The 17,506-nt window shown below is 47.6% G+C and overlaps 1 protein-coding gene across 1 annotated transcript in view; it reads left to right on the forward strand.

Annotated features, from left to right (window-relative positions):
* The window catches only part of ctif (CBP80/20-dependent translation initiation factor), a 173,604-nt gene that overhangs the window by 114,049 nt on the left and 42,049 nt on the right, over nt 1–17,506 (forward strand). Inside the window, exons 9-10 of the mRNA XM_038989443.1 lie at nt 12,476–13,442; nt 15,149–15,472. Of these exons, the coding sequence (XP_038845371.1) occupies nt 12,476–13,442; nt 15,149–15,472 (1,291 nt within the window). The remainder of the gene's footprint in view (nt 1–12,475; nt 13,443–15,148; nt 15,473–17,506) is intronic.

A 17,506-nucleotide genomic window follows, 5' to 3' on the forward strand; every position in this document is an offset into this window, starting at 1 on the left:
CACACCATCCTATGTAACTACTGTCTATACACACCATCCTATGTAACTACTGTCTATACACACCATCCTATGTAACTACTGTCTATACACACCATCCTATGTAACTACTGTCTATACACACCATCCTATGTAACTACTGTCTATACACACTATCCTATATAACTACTGTCTATACACACCATCCTATGTAACTACTGTCTATATACACCATCCTATATAACTACTGTCTATACACACTATCCTATATAACTACTGTCTATACACACCATCCTATATAACTACTGTCTATACTGTCTATACACACCATCCTATGTAACTACTGTCTATACACACCATCCTATGTAACTACTGTCTATACACACCATCCTATGTAACTACTGTCTATACACACCATCCTATGTAACTACTGTCTATACACACCATCCTATGTAACTACTGTCTATACACACCATCCTATGTAACTACTGTCTATACACACCATCCTATGTAACTACTGTCTATACACACCATCCTATGTAACTACTGTCTATACACACCATCCTATGTAACTACTGTCTATACACACCATCCTATGTAACTACTGTCTATACACACTATCCTATATAACTACTGTCTATACACACCATCCTATATAACTACTGTCTATACTGTCTATACACACCACCCTATGTAACTACTGTCTATACACACCATCCTATATAACTACTGTCTATACTGTCTATACACACCATCCTATGTAACTACTGTCTATACACACCATCCTATGTAACTACTGTCTATACACACCATCCTATGTAACTACTGTCTATACACACCATCCTATGTAACTACTGTCTATACACACCATCCTATGTAACTACTGTCTATACACACCATCCTATGTAACTACTGTCTATACACACCATCCTATGTAACTACTGTTTATACACACCATCCTATGTAACTACTGTCTATACACACCATCCTATGTAACTACTGTCTATACACACCATCCTATGTAACTACTGTCTATACACACCATCCTATGTAACTACTGTCTATACACACTATCCTATATAACTACTGTCTATACACACCATCCTATGTAACTACTGTCTATATACACCATCCTATATAACTACTGTCTATACACACTATCCTATATAACTACTGTCTATACACACCATCCTATATAACTACTGTCTATACTGTCTATACACACCATCCTATGTAACTACTGTCTATACACACCATCCTATGTAACTACTGTCTATACACACCATCCTATGTAACTACTGTCTATACACACCATCCTATGTAACTACTGTCTATACACACCATCCTATGTAACTACTGTCTATACACACCATCCTATGTAACTACTGTCTATACACACCATCCTATGTAACTACTGTCTATACACACCATCCTATGTAACTACTGTCTATACACACTATCCTATATAACTACTGTCTATACACACCATCCTATATAACTACTGTCTATACTGTCTATACACACCACCCTATGTAACTACTGTCTATACACACCATCCTATATAACTACTGTCTATACTGTCTATACACACCATCCTATGTAACTACTGTCTATACACACCATCCTATGTAACTACTGTCTATACACACCATCCTATGTAACTACTGTCTATACACACCATCCTATGTAACTACTGTCTATACACACCATCCTATGTAACTACTGTCTATACACACCATCCTATGTAACTACTGTCTATACACACCATCCTATGTAACTACTGTCTATATACACTATCCTATATAACTACTGTCTATACACACCATCCTATATAACTACTGTCTATACTGTCTATACACACCACCCTATGTAACTACTGTCTATACACACCATCCTATGTAACTACTGTCTATACACACCATCCTATGTAACTACTGTCTATACACACCATCCTATGTAACTACTGTCTATACACACCATCCTATATAACTACTGTCTATACACACCATCCTATATAACTACTGTCTATACACACCATCCTATATAACTACTGTCTATACACACCATCCTATATAACTACTGTCTATACACACCATCCTATATAACTACTGTCTATACACACCATCCTATATAACTACTGTCTATACACACCATCCTATGTAACTACTGTCTATACACACCATCCTATGTAACTACTGTCTATATACACCATCCTATGTAACTACTGTCTATACACACCATCCTATGTAACTACTGTCTATACACACCATCCTATGTAACTACTGTCTATACACACCATCCTATGTAACTACTGTCTATACACACCATCCTATGTAACTACTGTCTATATACACCATCCTATATAACTACTGTCTATACACACTATCCTATATAACTACTGTCTATACACACCATCCTATATAACTACTGTCTATACACACCACCCTATGTAACTACTGTCTATACACACCATCCTATGTAACTACTGTCTATACACACCATCCTATATAACTACTGTCTATACACACCATCCTATATAACTACTGTCTATACACACCATCCTATATAACTACTGTCTATACACACCATCCTATATAACTACTGTCTATACACACCATCCTATATAACTACTGTCTATACACACCATCCTGTATAACTACTGTCTATACACACCATCCTATATAACTACTGTCTATACACACCATCCTGTATAACTACTGTCTATACACACCATCCTATGTAACTACTGTCTATATACACCATCCTATATAACTACTGTCTATACACAACATCCTATGTAACTACTGTCTATATACACCATCCTATATAACTACTGTCTATACACACCATCCTGTATAACTACTGTCTATACACACCATCCTGTATAACTACTGTCTATACACACTATCCTATATAACTACTGTCTATACATATGTTCTCTACTCTGACTTTGCTCGTTCTGATATTTCTTAATTTCTTAACTTTTTGTATTATGTGTGTATCACTAGGTATTATTACTACACTGTTGGAGCTAGAAACACAAGCATTACACTGCACCTGCGATTACATCTGCAAATCTGTGTACGCGACCAATAAACTTTGATTTGATTGGTTGGCAGGTGGTTGGGCATGTCAGTGTATTTGTGCATGTGTTGCATGCAGGTGTGTGCCGGATAGGTAGAACTGTCTGTCTCTCTCTGTCTGTCTGCATGTCTGTCTCTCTCTCTGCCTGTCTACCTGCCCATCTGTCTCTCTGCCTGTCTACCTGCCCGTCTGTCTCTCTGCCTGTCTACCTGCCCGTCTGTCTCTCTGCCTGTCTACCTGCCTTTCTGTCTCTCTCTCTGCCTGTCTGTCTCTCTCTCTGCCTGTCTACCTGCCTGTCTGTCTCTCTCTCTGCCTGTCTACCTGCCTGTCTGTCTCTCTCTCTGCCTGTCTACCTGCCTGTCTGTCTCTCTCTCTGCCTGTCTACCTGCCTGTCTGTCTCTCTCTCTGCCTGTCTACCTGCCTGTCTGTCTCTCTCTCTGCCTGTCTACCTGCCTGTCTGTCTCTCTCTCTGCCTGTCTACCTGCCTGTCTGTCTCTCTCTCTGCCTGTCTACCTGCCTGTCTGTCTCTCTCTCTGCCTGTCTACCTGCCTGTCTGTCTCTCTCTCTGCCTGTCTACCTGCCTGTCTGTCTCTCTCTCTGCCTGTCTACCTGCCTGTCTGTCTCTCTCTCTGCCTGTCTACCTGCCTGTCTGTCTCTCTCTCTGCCTGTCTACCTGCCTGTCTGTCTCTCTCTCTGCCTGTCTACCTGCCTGTCTGTCTCTCTCTCTGCCTGTCTACCTGCCTGTCTGTCTCTCTCTCTGCCTGTCTACCTGCCTGTCTGTCTCTCTCTCTGCCTGTCTACCTGCCTGTCTGTCTCTCTCTCTGCCTCTCTACCTGCCTGTCTGTCTCTCTCTCTGCCTGTCTACCTGCCTGTCTGTCTCTCTCTCTGCCTGTCTACCTGCCTGTCTACCTGCCTGTGCCTGTCTACCTGTCTGTCTGTCTGTCTGTCTGTCTGTCTGTCTGTCTGTCTGTCTGTCTGTCTACCTGTCTGTCTGTCTGTCTGTCTGTCTCTCTGTCTGTCTACCTGTCTGTCTGTCTGTCTGTCTCACCACATGGTTTGAATCAGCTTCCTTTCCTCTTACCGACTAACCAGGATGACCTCACGTTTGCTTTGTTGACACAGATGAGGGCACACACACACGCACACACACAGTAGTATTGGACCAGGAATAGGTAAGCCTTCTTGGCTGCTACTGCTAATGAAATGTAGTGAATCCATACACCAGTCGATAAAGAACCTGTCTGGAACATAATAAAACATCTGAACGTTGAGGTAGTTCTATTGAGTGGTTCCTCTCTGTTGGTTGGATCGATGGGCTGGTCTGGGTCAGAGAAGAAGCGTGCGTCCTAAATGGCAACCTTTTCCGTAGTGAAGTGCACTACTTTTGACCAGGTAGTGCACTATGTAGGGAATAGGGTGCCATTCTGGTCACATCCAAGGTGTTTCTTAATCAAAGGGTCTAGCAGCCAGCCTCGGTTCTCTGTCGTCACGGCAACAGCAGCTATCAGCAACCAGCCGCAGATCCATGTGTATGTCTGTCTGTCATCTCTCATACCACTTTTTAGTTGCCATGTAGAAGTGTGTAATTAAATCTGGAGTTGTTTTGCCTGTTGGTTTTGTTGTCCATCCCCTCCCCATCCCATATGCCCTCTCCTCCCCATTCCCTCTCCCTCTCCTCCCCTCTCCTCTCCTCCCCATTCCCTCTCCTCCCCATTCCCTCTCCTCCCCATTCCCTCTCCTCCCCATTCCCTCTCCTCCCCATTCCCTCTCCTCCCCATTCCCTCTCCCTCTCCTCCCCATTCCCTCTCCTCCCCTCTCCTCTCCCTCTCCTCTCCCTCTCCTCCCCTCTCCCTCTCCTCCCCTCTCCCTCTCCTCCCCTCTCCCTCTCCTCCCCTCCCCATTCCCTCTCCTCCCCTCCTCATTCCCTCTCCCTCTCCTCCCCTCCTCATTCCCTCTCCCTCTCCTCTCCTCCCCATTCCCTCTCCTCCCCATTCCCTCGCCCTCTCCTCCCCATTCCCTCTCCCTCCCCTCCCTTCCCCTCTTGCTTTGTGTCCTCTCGTGTTTTCCATCCTCGGTCATCCTCCATTCCAACACACTGTCATGCTGCTTTTAGAGGGTTGCACCACATCATCCAGGACCATCTAGACCTAACCGTGCTGCTGCCGCCCGGGGGGAAACGACTAGTCAGTACCAGGTAAAGTAGAGCCACGCCCAGGAGTGGAGGAGGATGAGGGGGAGAGGGGATAGGGAAGGGGAGGAGAGAGAAGGGAAGTGCGTCTTCATCAAGTTTTTATAAACCTCTTTATCCGGATGGAAACACACACACACACACGGCATGATAAGTATCAGACTCATGGAAGATAACAATTGAAAAACCTGATTAGACTATGAACCAGACTAAGAAACACTGTGGTACATATACTGTATGTAAGTTAGAATCCAGGGCATGCATAGATCATTGGCTCTGTCATGTCATTTTCTGCTGATCTATTATTCATGGTTCTATGCTTTAGTTCATTAACTAGACAAGAACAGGTTCCTGCTGAGTTATCCCCATGGCTGGGTCTTTGCTGTATATGAATAATAGGAGCAGACGGACTCCACACGTGTCCCTCAAGGCTTTTATCTTCCCTACCTACTAGAATACTATACCCTGATCTGACCCCCCAGGAGAGGGGACCAGCGAGGCCGCGCAGAGAGGCTGATGGATAGACATGCTGTAAATGTTCACACACACAGCCGTCTGGAGCTCAGGACTAGATCACCTGCGTCTCCTTTTCCACCCCATTTCTGTCTAGCACCCCGCCCCCCCCCCCTCCCTTAAGAGCACCAACCAAATAGCAGAAAACTCTCCTCTCTTTTCCCCTCTTCACCTTGACTCCTGTCTCCTGCTCTCTTCTCGCTCAGCATGCTTAGTGCCTCAGGGGACATGGAAGCACCGTTCTAGTATCGTCAGCATCCCAGTGTAGGCAGCATCCCAGTGTAGGCAGCATCCCAGTGTAGGCAGCATCCCAGTGTAGGCAGCATCCTAGTGTAGTCAGCATCCTGGTGTAGTGAGCATCCTAGTGTAGTGAGCACCCTAGTGTAGTGAGCATCCTGGTGTAGGCAGCATCCTAGTGTAGGCATCATCCTAGTGTAGGCAGCATCCTAGTGTAGGCAGCATCCTAGTGTAGGCAGCATCCTAGTGTAGGCAGCATCCTAGTGTAGGCAGCATCCTGGTGTAGGCAGCATCCTGGTGTAGGCAGCATCCTGGTGTAGTCAGCATCCTGGTGTAGGCAGCATCCTGGTGTAGTCAGCATCCTGGTGTAGTCAGCATCCTGGTGTAGTCAGTCTGGATACCTATTATTATGTGTTGAACGTTAGCAACCTTTATTCATCAGAGTCTTTGTACATTTGCAGCTGAGTTTTTAAAGCCCAATAAATGTTGTACGCAGAATTATTCTGCACTTTATTTAATCTCCTGCTCGATAGATCATTACTTTTCAGACAGCCATTAAAGACATCAACGTGATGCTGTTGTATTCACTTTAGGAGAACATATTCAAGGTCTCTTATTATAAAAGTCTCCCTTTGACCACTCAAGTGGCTTAAAAAAAAAGACACTTCTAAAATGTTCCCTTTGTCACTGTCTGGCAATATCAAAACAATGTGCTTTACAAGCTAAGAAAAGTTCCAAAACATGTGTTCAGGAAAACGTCTGTAAAAAGCGGACTTTTCATCGCCTGTTCTGAATGTTAAAAGCGTTAGTAAAGCTGACTGGTTCAGGGTTCAGACAGAGCCTTTTGTGGGAAAGTTGAAATCAAAACTAAAGCAGCACGGCAGCACCTGAACTTCTCTTTCTACCGTCTGACATGAAAAAACATTTCAACACTTCTTCTTCAAATTGTGAATCGTTCCATTGAATATCCTCCTACAGTCTATGCATGGCGACTATTATCCACTAATCCAACACTGTTTTCTCACCTCTCCACTTGCTATTTGGTGAATCCATAAGACTACGGGACAATGTACGGCTTCTCTCCTCAGCTCATGGCTACTCAGACGATGAAACACTGTCGAGGACTGAGACTAGACCACTCAGGAACACTGAACACCTTTTGAAAACCTATTCTGGTGTGTCTTTGGCCTTATGCTGTAAGTTGAATGATTGTTTAGCTGAAGACAGTTTTGGACTATGTGCTGTTTCTCTCCTCGCCTGAGTATTGTACCATGAAACACTCTGGAGATGCAGCTGTAATACAAGTGCTACACACACACACACACAAACACACACACACACACACACACACAAGGCCTACCAGGAGCTCCCTGACACATCTTCCCACAAGATGTGTCAGGGAGGGTCGGGGTCAGGCCCGGGGTCAGGCCCGGGGTTAACGCTCATAAAGTCTTAGAATAGCATGGAACCTGGGGCCCTCGGAACTTCTTTATTTTGAGCATGTCAGTCCCACTCCCCCGTTGCTCTGACACTCCCAGCCTCTCCTCCGTTGGTCTGACACCCCCAGCCTCTCCTCCGTTGGTCTGACACTCCCAGCCTCTCCTCCGTTGGTCTGACACCCCCAGCCTCTCCTCCGTTGGTCTGACACTCCCAGCCTCTCCTCCGTTGGTCTGACACCCCCAGCCTCTCCTCCGTTGGTCTGACACCCCCAGCCTCTCCTCCGTTGGTCTGACACCCCCAGCCTCTCCTCCGTTGGTCTGACACCCCCAGCCTCTCCTCCGTTGGTCTGACACCCCCAGCCTCTCCTCCGTTGGTCTGACACCCCCAGCCTCTCCTCCGTTGGTCTGACACCCCCAGCCTCTCCTCCGTTGGTCTGACACTCCCAGCCTCTCCTCCGTTGGTCTGACACCCCCAGCCTCTCCTCCGTTGGTCTGACACCCCCAGCCTCTCCTCCGTTGGTCTGACACCCCCAGCCTCTCCTCCGTTGGTCTGACAGTGGCGACACTCACAGCTCACTATAAAGCTTTGGCGTGAAAAGGTTGGGATTGTTCCGGGTGGCGGGGGCATGTTTTTATGAGCAGGGAGGGCTGGAGGTTACAAAGGTTAAGTGCTGTTGGTTGTGAGAAGGACAGGAGGGGGTAGATGCATGTATTTATTTATTTTTATATTCATTTAACCTTTTTTTTAACTAGGCAAGTGAGTTAAGAACAAATTCTTATTTACAATGACGGCCTACCCCCCCGGCCAAACCCCGACGACGCTGGGACAATTGTGCGCCGCCCTATGGGACTCCCAATCACGGCCGGATGTGATGCAGCCTGGATTTAAACCAGGTACTGCAGTGATGCCTATTGCACTGAGATGCAGTGTCTTAGACAACTGCGCCACTCGGGAGCCATGTTAAAGGGGGGTCAGGTGAGGATCCCCCTCATTATGTTAAGCACTACGAGCATCTGGGGGGGGGGGAAACGTTGTGTAAGTTCATTAAATTATTATGGTCATAATTATTGTGCAAGTGAGGGGTGAAGTAAGGTCTGTGTGTGTACGCCTGCTGCAATGTGTTTCTGCTTGTCTGGCTGAGGCCGTCAGACGTGATCGCTAAGATTCCTTTTCCCGTCCCGGGGACCTTGTCACAAAACATCTGACAGAAGGTCAGTGTGACAGACAGACATGGTATTAGGCTCTTATACTAGACTAGGACCCACCACATCCACAACTACTAGTCTGTGAAATGTACTGCTCTATATCAGAGTTGTAATGAGATGTGGATATTCAGTTATTGCTTTGATATACACTACAAAACATTAGGAACACCTGCTTTTTCCATGACATAGACTGACCAGGTGAATCCAGGTAAAAGCTATGATCCCTTATTGATGTCACTTGTTAAATCCACTTCAATCAGTAAAGATAAAGAAGGATGTTTAAGCCTTGAGTCAACTGAGACATGGATTATGTATGTGTGCTATTCAGAGGGTGAATGCGCAAGACAAAAAGATGTGTGACTTTGAACAAGGTATGGTAGTAGGTGCCAGGTGCACCGGTTTGAGTGTGTCAAGAACTGCAATGCTGCTGGGTTTTTCATGCTCATCAGTTTCCCTTGTGTGTCAAGAATGGTCCACCACCCAAAGGTCATCCATTCAAGTTGGACCAGCATTGGGTCAACGTGGGCCAGCATCCCTGTGGAACGCTTTCGACACCTTGTAGAGGCCATGCCCCAACAAATTGAGTCTGTTCTGAGGGCCAAAGGGGTGAAACTCAGTATTAGGAAGGTGTTCCTAATGTTTTGTACACCCAGTGTGTTTCAAAACAACGTTCATTGTTTGTGTTAGATTATATTTGTGGAGACATGGTTGTATTTGGACTGTTGTTGTGACATGTATAGCCTATATACTGCTTGCGTGTCCTAGACAGGCGGAGGGTTTCAATATAGTTTGATATAAACATGGTGGGTTCAGGAAGCTAGCTAGTACCTACTACCGTTACACAGGGCACCACGACTCTTCCCTGTGACCCTCATGTCTACTGTCACATATCAGTTTAATAACCACCACACAGACAGCACTCCCCTCCTCTACGCTAACATAGCTCAGGGTGCTGCCTAGCCCCGTAATGGCAGAAATAGCCCAGAGAAACATAACACGGTAGCAGAGCAGAGGACTGAGCACCCAGAATATTATACTAATGGTCCACTAATGAAAAGCTGTAGGAGCCGGGCGTGTAGGAGCCGGGCGTGTAGGAGCCGGGGCGTGTAGGAGCCGGGGCGTGTAGGAGCCGGGGCGTGTAGGAGCCGGGGCGTGTAGGAGCCGGGGCGTGTAGGAGCCGGGGCGTGTAGGAGCCGGGGCGTGTAGGAGCCGGCTCCTCTAGAGAATGGAATGAAGGTCATGGGGGAACGGTAGGCAGTGGCAATGCAGCACTGGAAACACAGGCTGGCTGGTTATATATCACTGCAGCACTGGAAACACAGGCTGGCTGGTTATATATCACTGCAGCACTGGAAACCGACTGGCTGGCTGGCTGGCTATATATCACTGCAGCACTGGAAGCACAGGCAGGCTGGCTGGCTATATATCACTGCAGCACTGGAAACCGACTGGCTGGCTATATATCACTGCAGCACTGGAAACACATGCAGGCTGGCTGGCTATATATCACTGCAGCACTGGAAACACAGGCAGGCTGGCTGGCTATATATCACTGCAGCACTGGAAACACAGGCAGGCTGGCTGGCTATATATCACTGCAGCACTGGAAACACAGGCAGGCTGGTTATATATCACTGCAGCACTGGAAACACAGGCTGGCTGGTTATATATCACTGCAGCACTGGAAACACAGGCTGGCTGGTTATATATCACTGCAGCACTGGAAACACAGGCTGGCTGGTTATATATCACTGCAGCACTGGAAACACAGGCTGGCTGGTTATATATCACTGCAGCACTGGAAACACAGGCAGGCTGGCTGGCTGGCTGGCTGGCTATATATCACTGCAGCACTGGAAACACAGGCAGGCTGGCTGGCTGGCTATATATCACTGCAGCACTGGAAACACAGGCAGGCTGGCTGGCTATATATCACTGCAGCACTGGAAACACAGGCAGGCTGGCTGGCTGGCTGGCTGGCTGACTTGCTACGTATCACTGCAGCACTGGAAACCGACTGACTGGCTGGCTGGCTGGCTGACTTGTTACATATCACTGGAGTACTGGAAACACAGGCTACATCCTGGCTGGCTGGCCAATCTTTAAAGGGAAGGAGAGAGAATTGATATTGGATTGGTCTGCCTCATGTTTTCCATATCTCTATAGAGTGGGCGCGCTGTTGAATTTAAAAGACCAGCAGTAGAAAGATCAACTAGAGATATATTGGATGGTGTTGTTTAGGATGTGAAGGGTTAGAATGATGTTTGAGTGCCATTTAGGATGGTTTGATAGTGATAGTTAAAAAAAGGCATGTTGAAATAGTCATTTTTTCAGTTGAATGTCACACTGTAAACTGATACACTTCAGTCAGGGGGTTGATACCTGACAGACGACATGCTATTAGACCCCAAACAGACATGTAATGTAAAGGGCCAGTTGGACTGAGGCTAATGAAGATAACAACAGGAAGTGTTCCTAATCCTGTTGCGTCAGTCATCTCCTAGTGAAGCGAAGACCCACGTCACATGGGGACGCACCTACTGTTTATATAAACAAACAGGCCTCCCTCGTCATACCTTAAGACCTATCTGTGGTGTTGGGTTCTATCATTAGTGTCTGTGGTGTTGGGTTCTATCATTAGTGTCTGTGGTGTTGGGTTCTATCATTAGTGTCTGTGGTGTTGGGTTCTATCATTAGTGTCTGTGGTGTTGGGTTCTATCATTAGTGTCTGTGGTGTTGGGTTCTATCATTAGTGTCTGTGGTGTCGGGTTCTATCATTAGTGTCTGTGGTGTTCTATTATTAGTGTCGGTGGTGTTCTATCATTAGTGTCTGTGGTGTCGGGTTCTATCATTAGTGTCTGTGTTGTTCTATCATTAGTGTCGGTGGTGTTCTATCATTAGTGTCTGTGGTGTTGGGTTCTATCATTAGTGTCTGTGGTGTTGGGTTCTATCATTAGTGTCTGTGGTGTTGGGTTCTATCATTAGTGTCTGTGGTGTTGGGTTCTATCATTAGTGTCTGTGGTGTTGGGTTCTATCATTAGTGTCTGTGGTGTTGGGTTCTATCATTAGTGTCTGTGGTGTTGGGTTCTATCATTAGTGTCTGTGGTGTTGGGTTCTATCATTAGTGTCTGTGGTGTTGGGTTCTATCATTAGTGTCTGTGTTGTTCTATCATTAGTGTCTGTGTTGTTCTATCATTAGTGTCGGTGGTGTTCTATCATTAGTGTCTGTGGTGTTGGGTTCTATCATTAGTGTCTGTGGTGTTGGGTTCTATCATTAGTGTCTGTGGTGTTGGGTTCTATCATTAGTGTCTGTGGTGTTGGGTTCTATCATTAGTGTCTGTGGTGTTGGGTTCTATCATTAGTGTCTGTGGTGTTGGGTTCTATCATTAGTGTCTGTGGTGTTGGGTTCTATCATTAGTGTCTGTGGTGTTGGGTTCTATCATTAGTGTCTGTGGTGTGGTGTTCTATCATTAGTGTCTGTGGTGTTGGGTTCTATCATTAGTGTCTGTGGTGTTGGGTTCTATCATTAGTGTCTGTCCTATCTGAAAGCAGTGACCACTAGGCTGATAGATCTGTGTAGGGGAGACCAGGCGTGTTGAACAGGCAGACTGAGAGAGTGGGACTGTTACATTAGACGGTCAACAGAGAACAGACAGAGAGAGAGGAAGTGATGATGTCACAGGGCTGAACAGAACAGATGGGTGTGGATTCGGCCATGGTACTCTGACAGGGGTGGCTGGCTTGGTTCAGGCTTGCCAGGCAGAGTAGCGTCATCACGTCACGCTTTGCCATGTGGGTAACAGAACCCTTACCCCCACCGCTCTCATTACAGGAGACAGCAGCAGCAGAGACCTCCGGGAGGAGGAGGAGACAGGAAGACCCAGAATCCTCAGCAGCAGTCGCCACAACGACAACAACCTCCATCTCAACAACAACCGGTCAATCAGCAACAGAATGACCAGCAGCAGCCCGGGCCGGGGGGTCATGGTAGATACCCTCGTGACCAGCAGCAGCAGGGAGGACAGCGTGGAGGTAGCCACGGGCAGCAGTTCCAGGGCCACGGCGGGCAGCGTCAGGGACCTCCCCACCACGGCTATAGCCAGAATCGCCGCTGGCACCACAACCAGAAGGGGCAAGGGGGCCCGGCAGGTGACAGGGACAGGGGGGCAACCCCAACAGGAGACAGGGACAGGGGGGCAACCCCAACAGGAGACAGGGACAGAGGGGGGGCACCAACGGGAGACAGGGACAGGGGGGAAACCCCAACGGGAGACAGGGACAGAGGGGGGGCACCAATGGGAGACAGGGACAGGGGGGAAACCCCAACGGGAGACAGGGATAGAGGGGGGGCACCAACGGGAGACAGGGACAGAGGGGGGGCACCAACGGGAGACAGGGACAGGGGGGCAACCCCAACGGGAGACAGGGACAGAGGGGGGGCACCAACGGGAGACAGGGACAGAGGGGGGGCACCAACGGGAGACAGGGACAGAGGGGGGGCACCAACGGGAGACATGGACAGAGGGGGGGCACCAACGGGAGACATGGACAGGGGGGTGGCACCACTCAGAAACACCAAAGAGACAGAGAATGTGAAGGCAGAGGAGACCAGCACCAGGCTGGAGACAGAGAGCTCCAGGGGCCCCAGTGAGGGGCTTCCCAGCCAGCCTGGGGGCCAGCAGAAGGGCCAGAGCCCAACAGGGAGTGACAAGCACAGGGACAGCCAGCTGGACGCGGGCCCTAAAGTCAGCCTGCTGCAGTCATCCAAGGAGAGGCTGAGGCGGAGGCTAAAAGACAAGGTAAACTAAATCTCTTTATTGTCTTATCTATCTGCCAATCACCATCAGTCTTAGGCAGGCCATGGCCACGCCCTTCCCCTTTCGACACACATGCATACACACACACAGTAATCATTTTAGATGCATACACATTCATACACACACACACACACACACACACACACACACACACACACACACACACACACACACACGGGTTGCTGAGTCTGTTTGGTAGGTGGGGATGCAACTCTCTAATTCATTAAAGATGAACAGTGGGGGCCTCCCGAGCGGCGCAAGGCACTGCATCGCAGTGCTTGAGGCATCACTACAGACTCTGGTTCGATCCCAGGCTGTGTCACAACCGGCCGTGACCGAGAGTCTCATAGAGCGCACAATTGGCCCAGTGTCGTCCGGGTTAGGGGAGGGTTTGGCCGGTGGGGCTTTACTTGGCTCATCGCGCTCTAGCGACTCCTTGTGGCATGCCGGGCGCCTGCAGGCTGATTTTCAACTGTGTTTCCTCCGACACGTTGGTGCAGCTGGCTTCCGGGTTAAGCGGGCGGGTGTTAAGAAGCGCGGCTAGGTGGGTCATGTTTCTGAGGACACATGGCTCGACCTTCACCTCTCCCGAGCCCGTTGGGGAGTTGGAGCGATGAGACAAGATTGAAATTGAATCGCAATTGGATATCACGAAAAAGGGGGTTAAAAATAAACTAACAGTGGTGGCTTGTCTGTAGACTCTGATGTCGTGGGTCAACTTGTCTTGTAGCATGACTCATTACTTGTGTCTGTTTAGTTCTTAACCTAAGTTTCTAAGGTGTGGACGCTCCTATCCCCCTTACAGCCTGCGACAACCAGACAGAGATTAACAGACTGCTTCAAACACAGGCTGAGGCTCAGATGGCACCCTGCTCCCTGTGTAGTGCACTACTTTTGACTATAGGCTCTAGTCAAAAGTAGTGCACTATATAAGGAATAGCGTGCAATTTGGAATGAGACCAGAGAGAGGAATTTAGCTAAATGAGAGGAAACATGGGACATTATCCACAGTCACATCCCTGTCTCGTTTGGGGTTCAGGGTTGTATTCATTAAGGCACACCGTAGCAAAGCTGTTTGCAACGGAGAACGAAAATTGCGCATCTAATTGAATAATTCCAGGTAGTACCTGATTCAGTACACTTTCTTTCATTTGATGCCAAATGAATAAGACCATTATAGCAGAGGTAGACAACCCTGTTCCTGGAAATGCAGAAGGTACTGTTCCAACTAGCTAATTGGTCAGTTCAGTGATTGCCTAAATTCAACACACCTGGTCTTCCAGGTTGGTTACATGAAAAACATGTCCTGGGTTGCCTACCCCTGCAGTGTAGCCTGCTCCTCATTAAGGCTAGCTCTGTGTGCTGCGTTGTATGGTGACAATACCCTGACCCTCCATGTGGACTCACTGACACGGTGTTAAGAAGCATATTGATGATGTCATATCCTATCTGTTGTCAAACCATATTTCCTCTCTCAGGGGTTTTACTTCCTGTGTAAGCAGGTTTGGTTAAACATCTATTGAGCAGAGAAAGGCACCATGCTTGTTCATATGTCAGCTCAAATACATGATTGCAACACCTGGGGGTTTTATGACTAGGCAGTTTCCCGGACACAATTAAGATGAGCTCCAGACTGAAAGGCTGTGATTCTCCATTGAGCAGGATTTTTTTATTCTGCTGTTCTCCAGGAGGAGGCTGTGGTGTCGCCAGTCGGGCCCCAGCAGAGCCGCATGGACCGCTTGCTGGAGATCCTGAACAGCATGAGGAACAACAGAGCCGGGGTGGACAGCCAGCTCAGCTCCTTCATGGAGGAGGCCCAGAGCTCGGCCCAGAGCTCGGCCCAGAGCTCGGCCCAGTCAGAGGAGACCCTGGATCAGATAGTCAGCACCATCTATGACAAGGCCCTCAGCGACAGGAGCTTTGCTGCTACTGCTGCAAGACTCTGTGACAAGATGGCCCTGTTTATGGTGGAGGGGACCAAGTTTAGGTCACTACTGCTCAATATGTTACAGGTGAGAGGAGAGGGAGACATGAGAGAGGGAGGGGGCGTGTGCGTGCATGCATTCCTGTCTCTGTCAGACAGTGACTGTGTGTGACTGGTGTCTATCTCGGTGTTTGAGTGTGGATGGTCATAATTGGTGTCAGTGGCTGTGTGTGACGTGGGGTAAATGTCACAGCTAATGAAGGTTCTCAGAGGCCACAGCCTGCTATCTTCCGAGAGCTGGCCGCCCGGCCAAACTGAGCAATCGGGGGAGAAGGGCCTTGGTCAGGAAGGTAATCAAGAACCAAATGGTGACTCTAACAGAGTTCCTCTGTGGAGATGGGAGAACCTTCCAGAAGGACAACCATCTCTGCAGCACTCCACCAATCAGGCCTTTATGGTTGTGGCCATTTGTATTTCATATACCTTTGACTAGGAACTTTAGTATTGCCAGCCTAATCTCTGGAGTTGATAGGCTTGAAGTCATAAACAGCGCTGTGCTTCAAGCATTGCTAAGAGCTGCTGGCAAACGCAGGAAAGTGCTGTTTGAATGAATACTTACGAGCCTGCTGCTGCCTACCATCGCACATTCAGACTGCTCTATCAAATATCAAATCATAGACTTAATTATAATATAATAAACACACAGAAATACGAGCTTTAGGTCATTAATATGGTCAAATTTGGAAACTATCATTTCGAAAACAAAACGTTTATTCTTTCAGTGAAATACGGAACCGTTCCGTATTTTATCTAACGGGTGGCATCCATAAGTCTAAATATTGCTGTTACATTGCACAACCTTCAGTGTTATATCATAATTATGTAAAATTCTGGCAAATTAATGACGGTCTTTGTTAGGAAGAATTGGTCTTCACACAACGAGCCAGGCGGCCCAAACTGCTGCATATACCCTGACTCTGCTTGCACAGAACGCAAGAGAAGTGACACAATTTCCCTAGTGAAAATAAATTCATGTTAGCAGGTAATATTAACTAAATATGCAGGTTTAAAAATAAATACTTTTGTATTGATTTTAAGATAGGCGTTGATGTTTATGGTTAGGTACGTTTGATCTACAAATGAGCTTTTTTCACGAATGTGCTTTTGTTAAATCATCACCCGTTTGGCGAAGTTGAATTAGGCTGTGATACAGTGCTTTTTTCGCGAATGCGCTTGTTAAATCCTCACCCGTTTGGGGAAGTAGGCTGTGATTCAATGAGAAATTAACAGGCACCGCATTGATTATTTGCAACGCAGGACAAACTAGTTAACCTAGTAATATCATCAACCTTGTGTAGTTAACTAGTGATTATGTTAAGATTGATTGTTTTTTATAATATAAGTTTAATGCTAGCTAGCAACTTACCTTGGCTCCTTGCTCACTCCCCTTCTCTACCCTCCTCTGTCCCCTCTCTCTCCCCCACTACCCCTCTCTACCCTCACTCCCCCTTTCACCCTCTCACTCCCCCTCCCACTCCCTCTTTACCCTCCTCTCCCCCTCTCACTCCCCCCTCTCTACCCTCCTTCTCCCAATCACTCCCCTTCTCCTCTCCCCCTTTCACTCTCTCCCTCCTCTCCTTCTCTCTCACTCCCCTTTCTCTCTACCCTCTCACTCTCCTCTTCCCTTCTCCCTCCCCCATCTCTACTCTCCTTCTCCCAATCACTCCCCTTCTCCTCGCCCCCTCTCCTCTCCCCCTACAGTGGTCAGTCTGTGTGTAGCAAGGCGGTGGTTTGGTTTGTCGGCTAGGTGCTAAGCGCCCGTACCTGTCTTTTAGGAAGCGAGTGCTAGGCTTGTTTCCTCACCCTGGTGTCACGTTGTAGATTCAGTTTCTCTGTCATCTACAGGAGCGAGGGTTTCTCTGTCATCTACAGGAGCGAGGGTTTGTCTGTCATCTACAGGAGCGAGGGTTTGTCTGTCATCTACAGGAGCGAGGGTTTCTCTGTCATCTACAGGAGCGAGGCATTTCATGTTAAGCATCTATATCTCCCTTATGTCATGTCTGTATAAATGTATAGTGGCCATTAACCTTAGATCTTTATACGGCTCTGCACAGATTGTTTA

This window comes from Salvelinus namaycush, chromosome 3 (assembly GCF_016432855.1).
Source record: "Salvelinus namaycush isolate Seneca chromosome 3, SaNama_1.0, whole genome shotgun sequence".
NCBI lineage: Eukaryota > Metazoa > Chordata > Actinopteri > Salmoniformes > Salmonidae > Salvelinus > Salvelinus namaycush.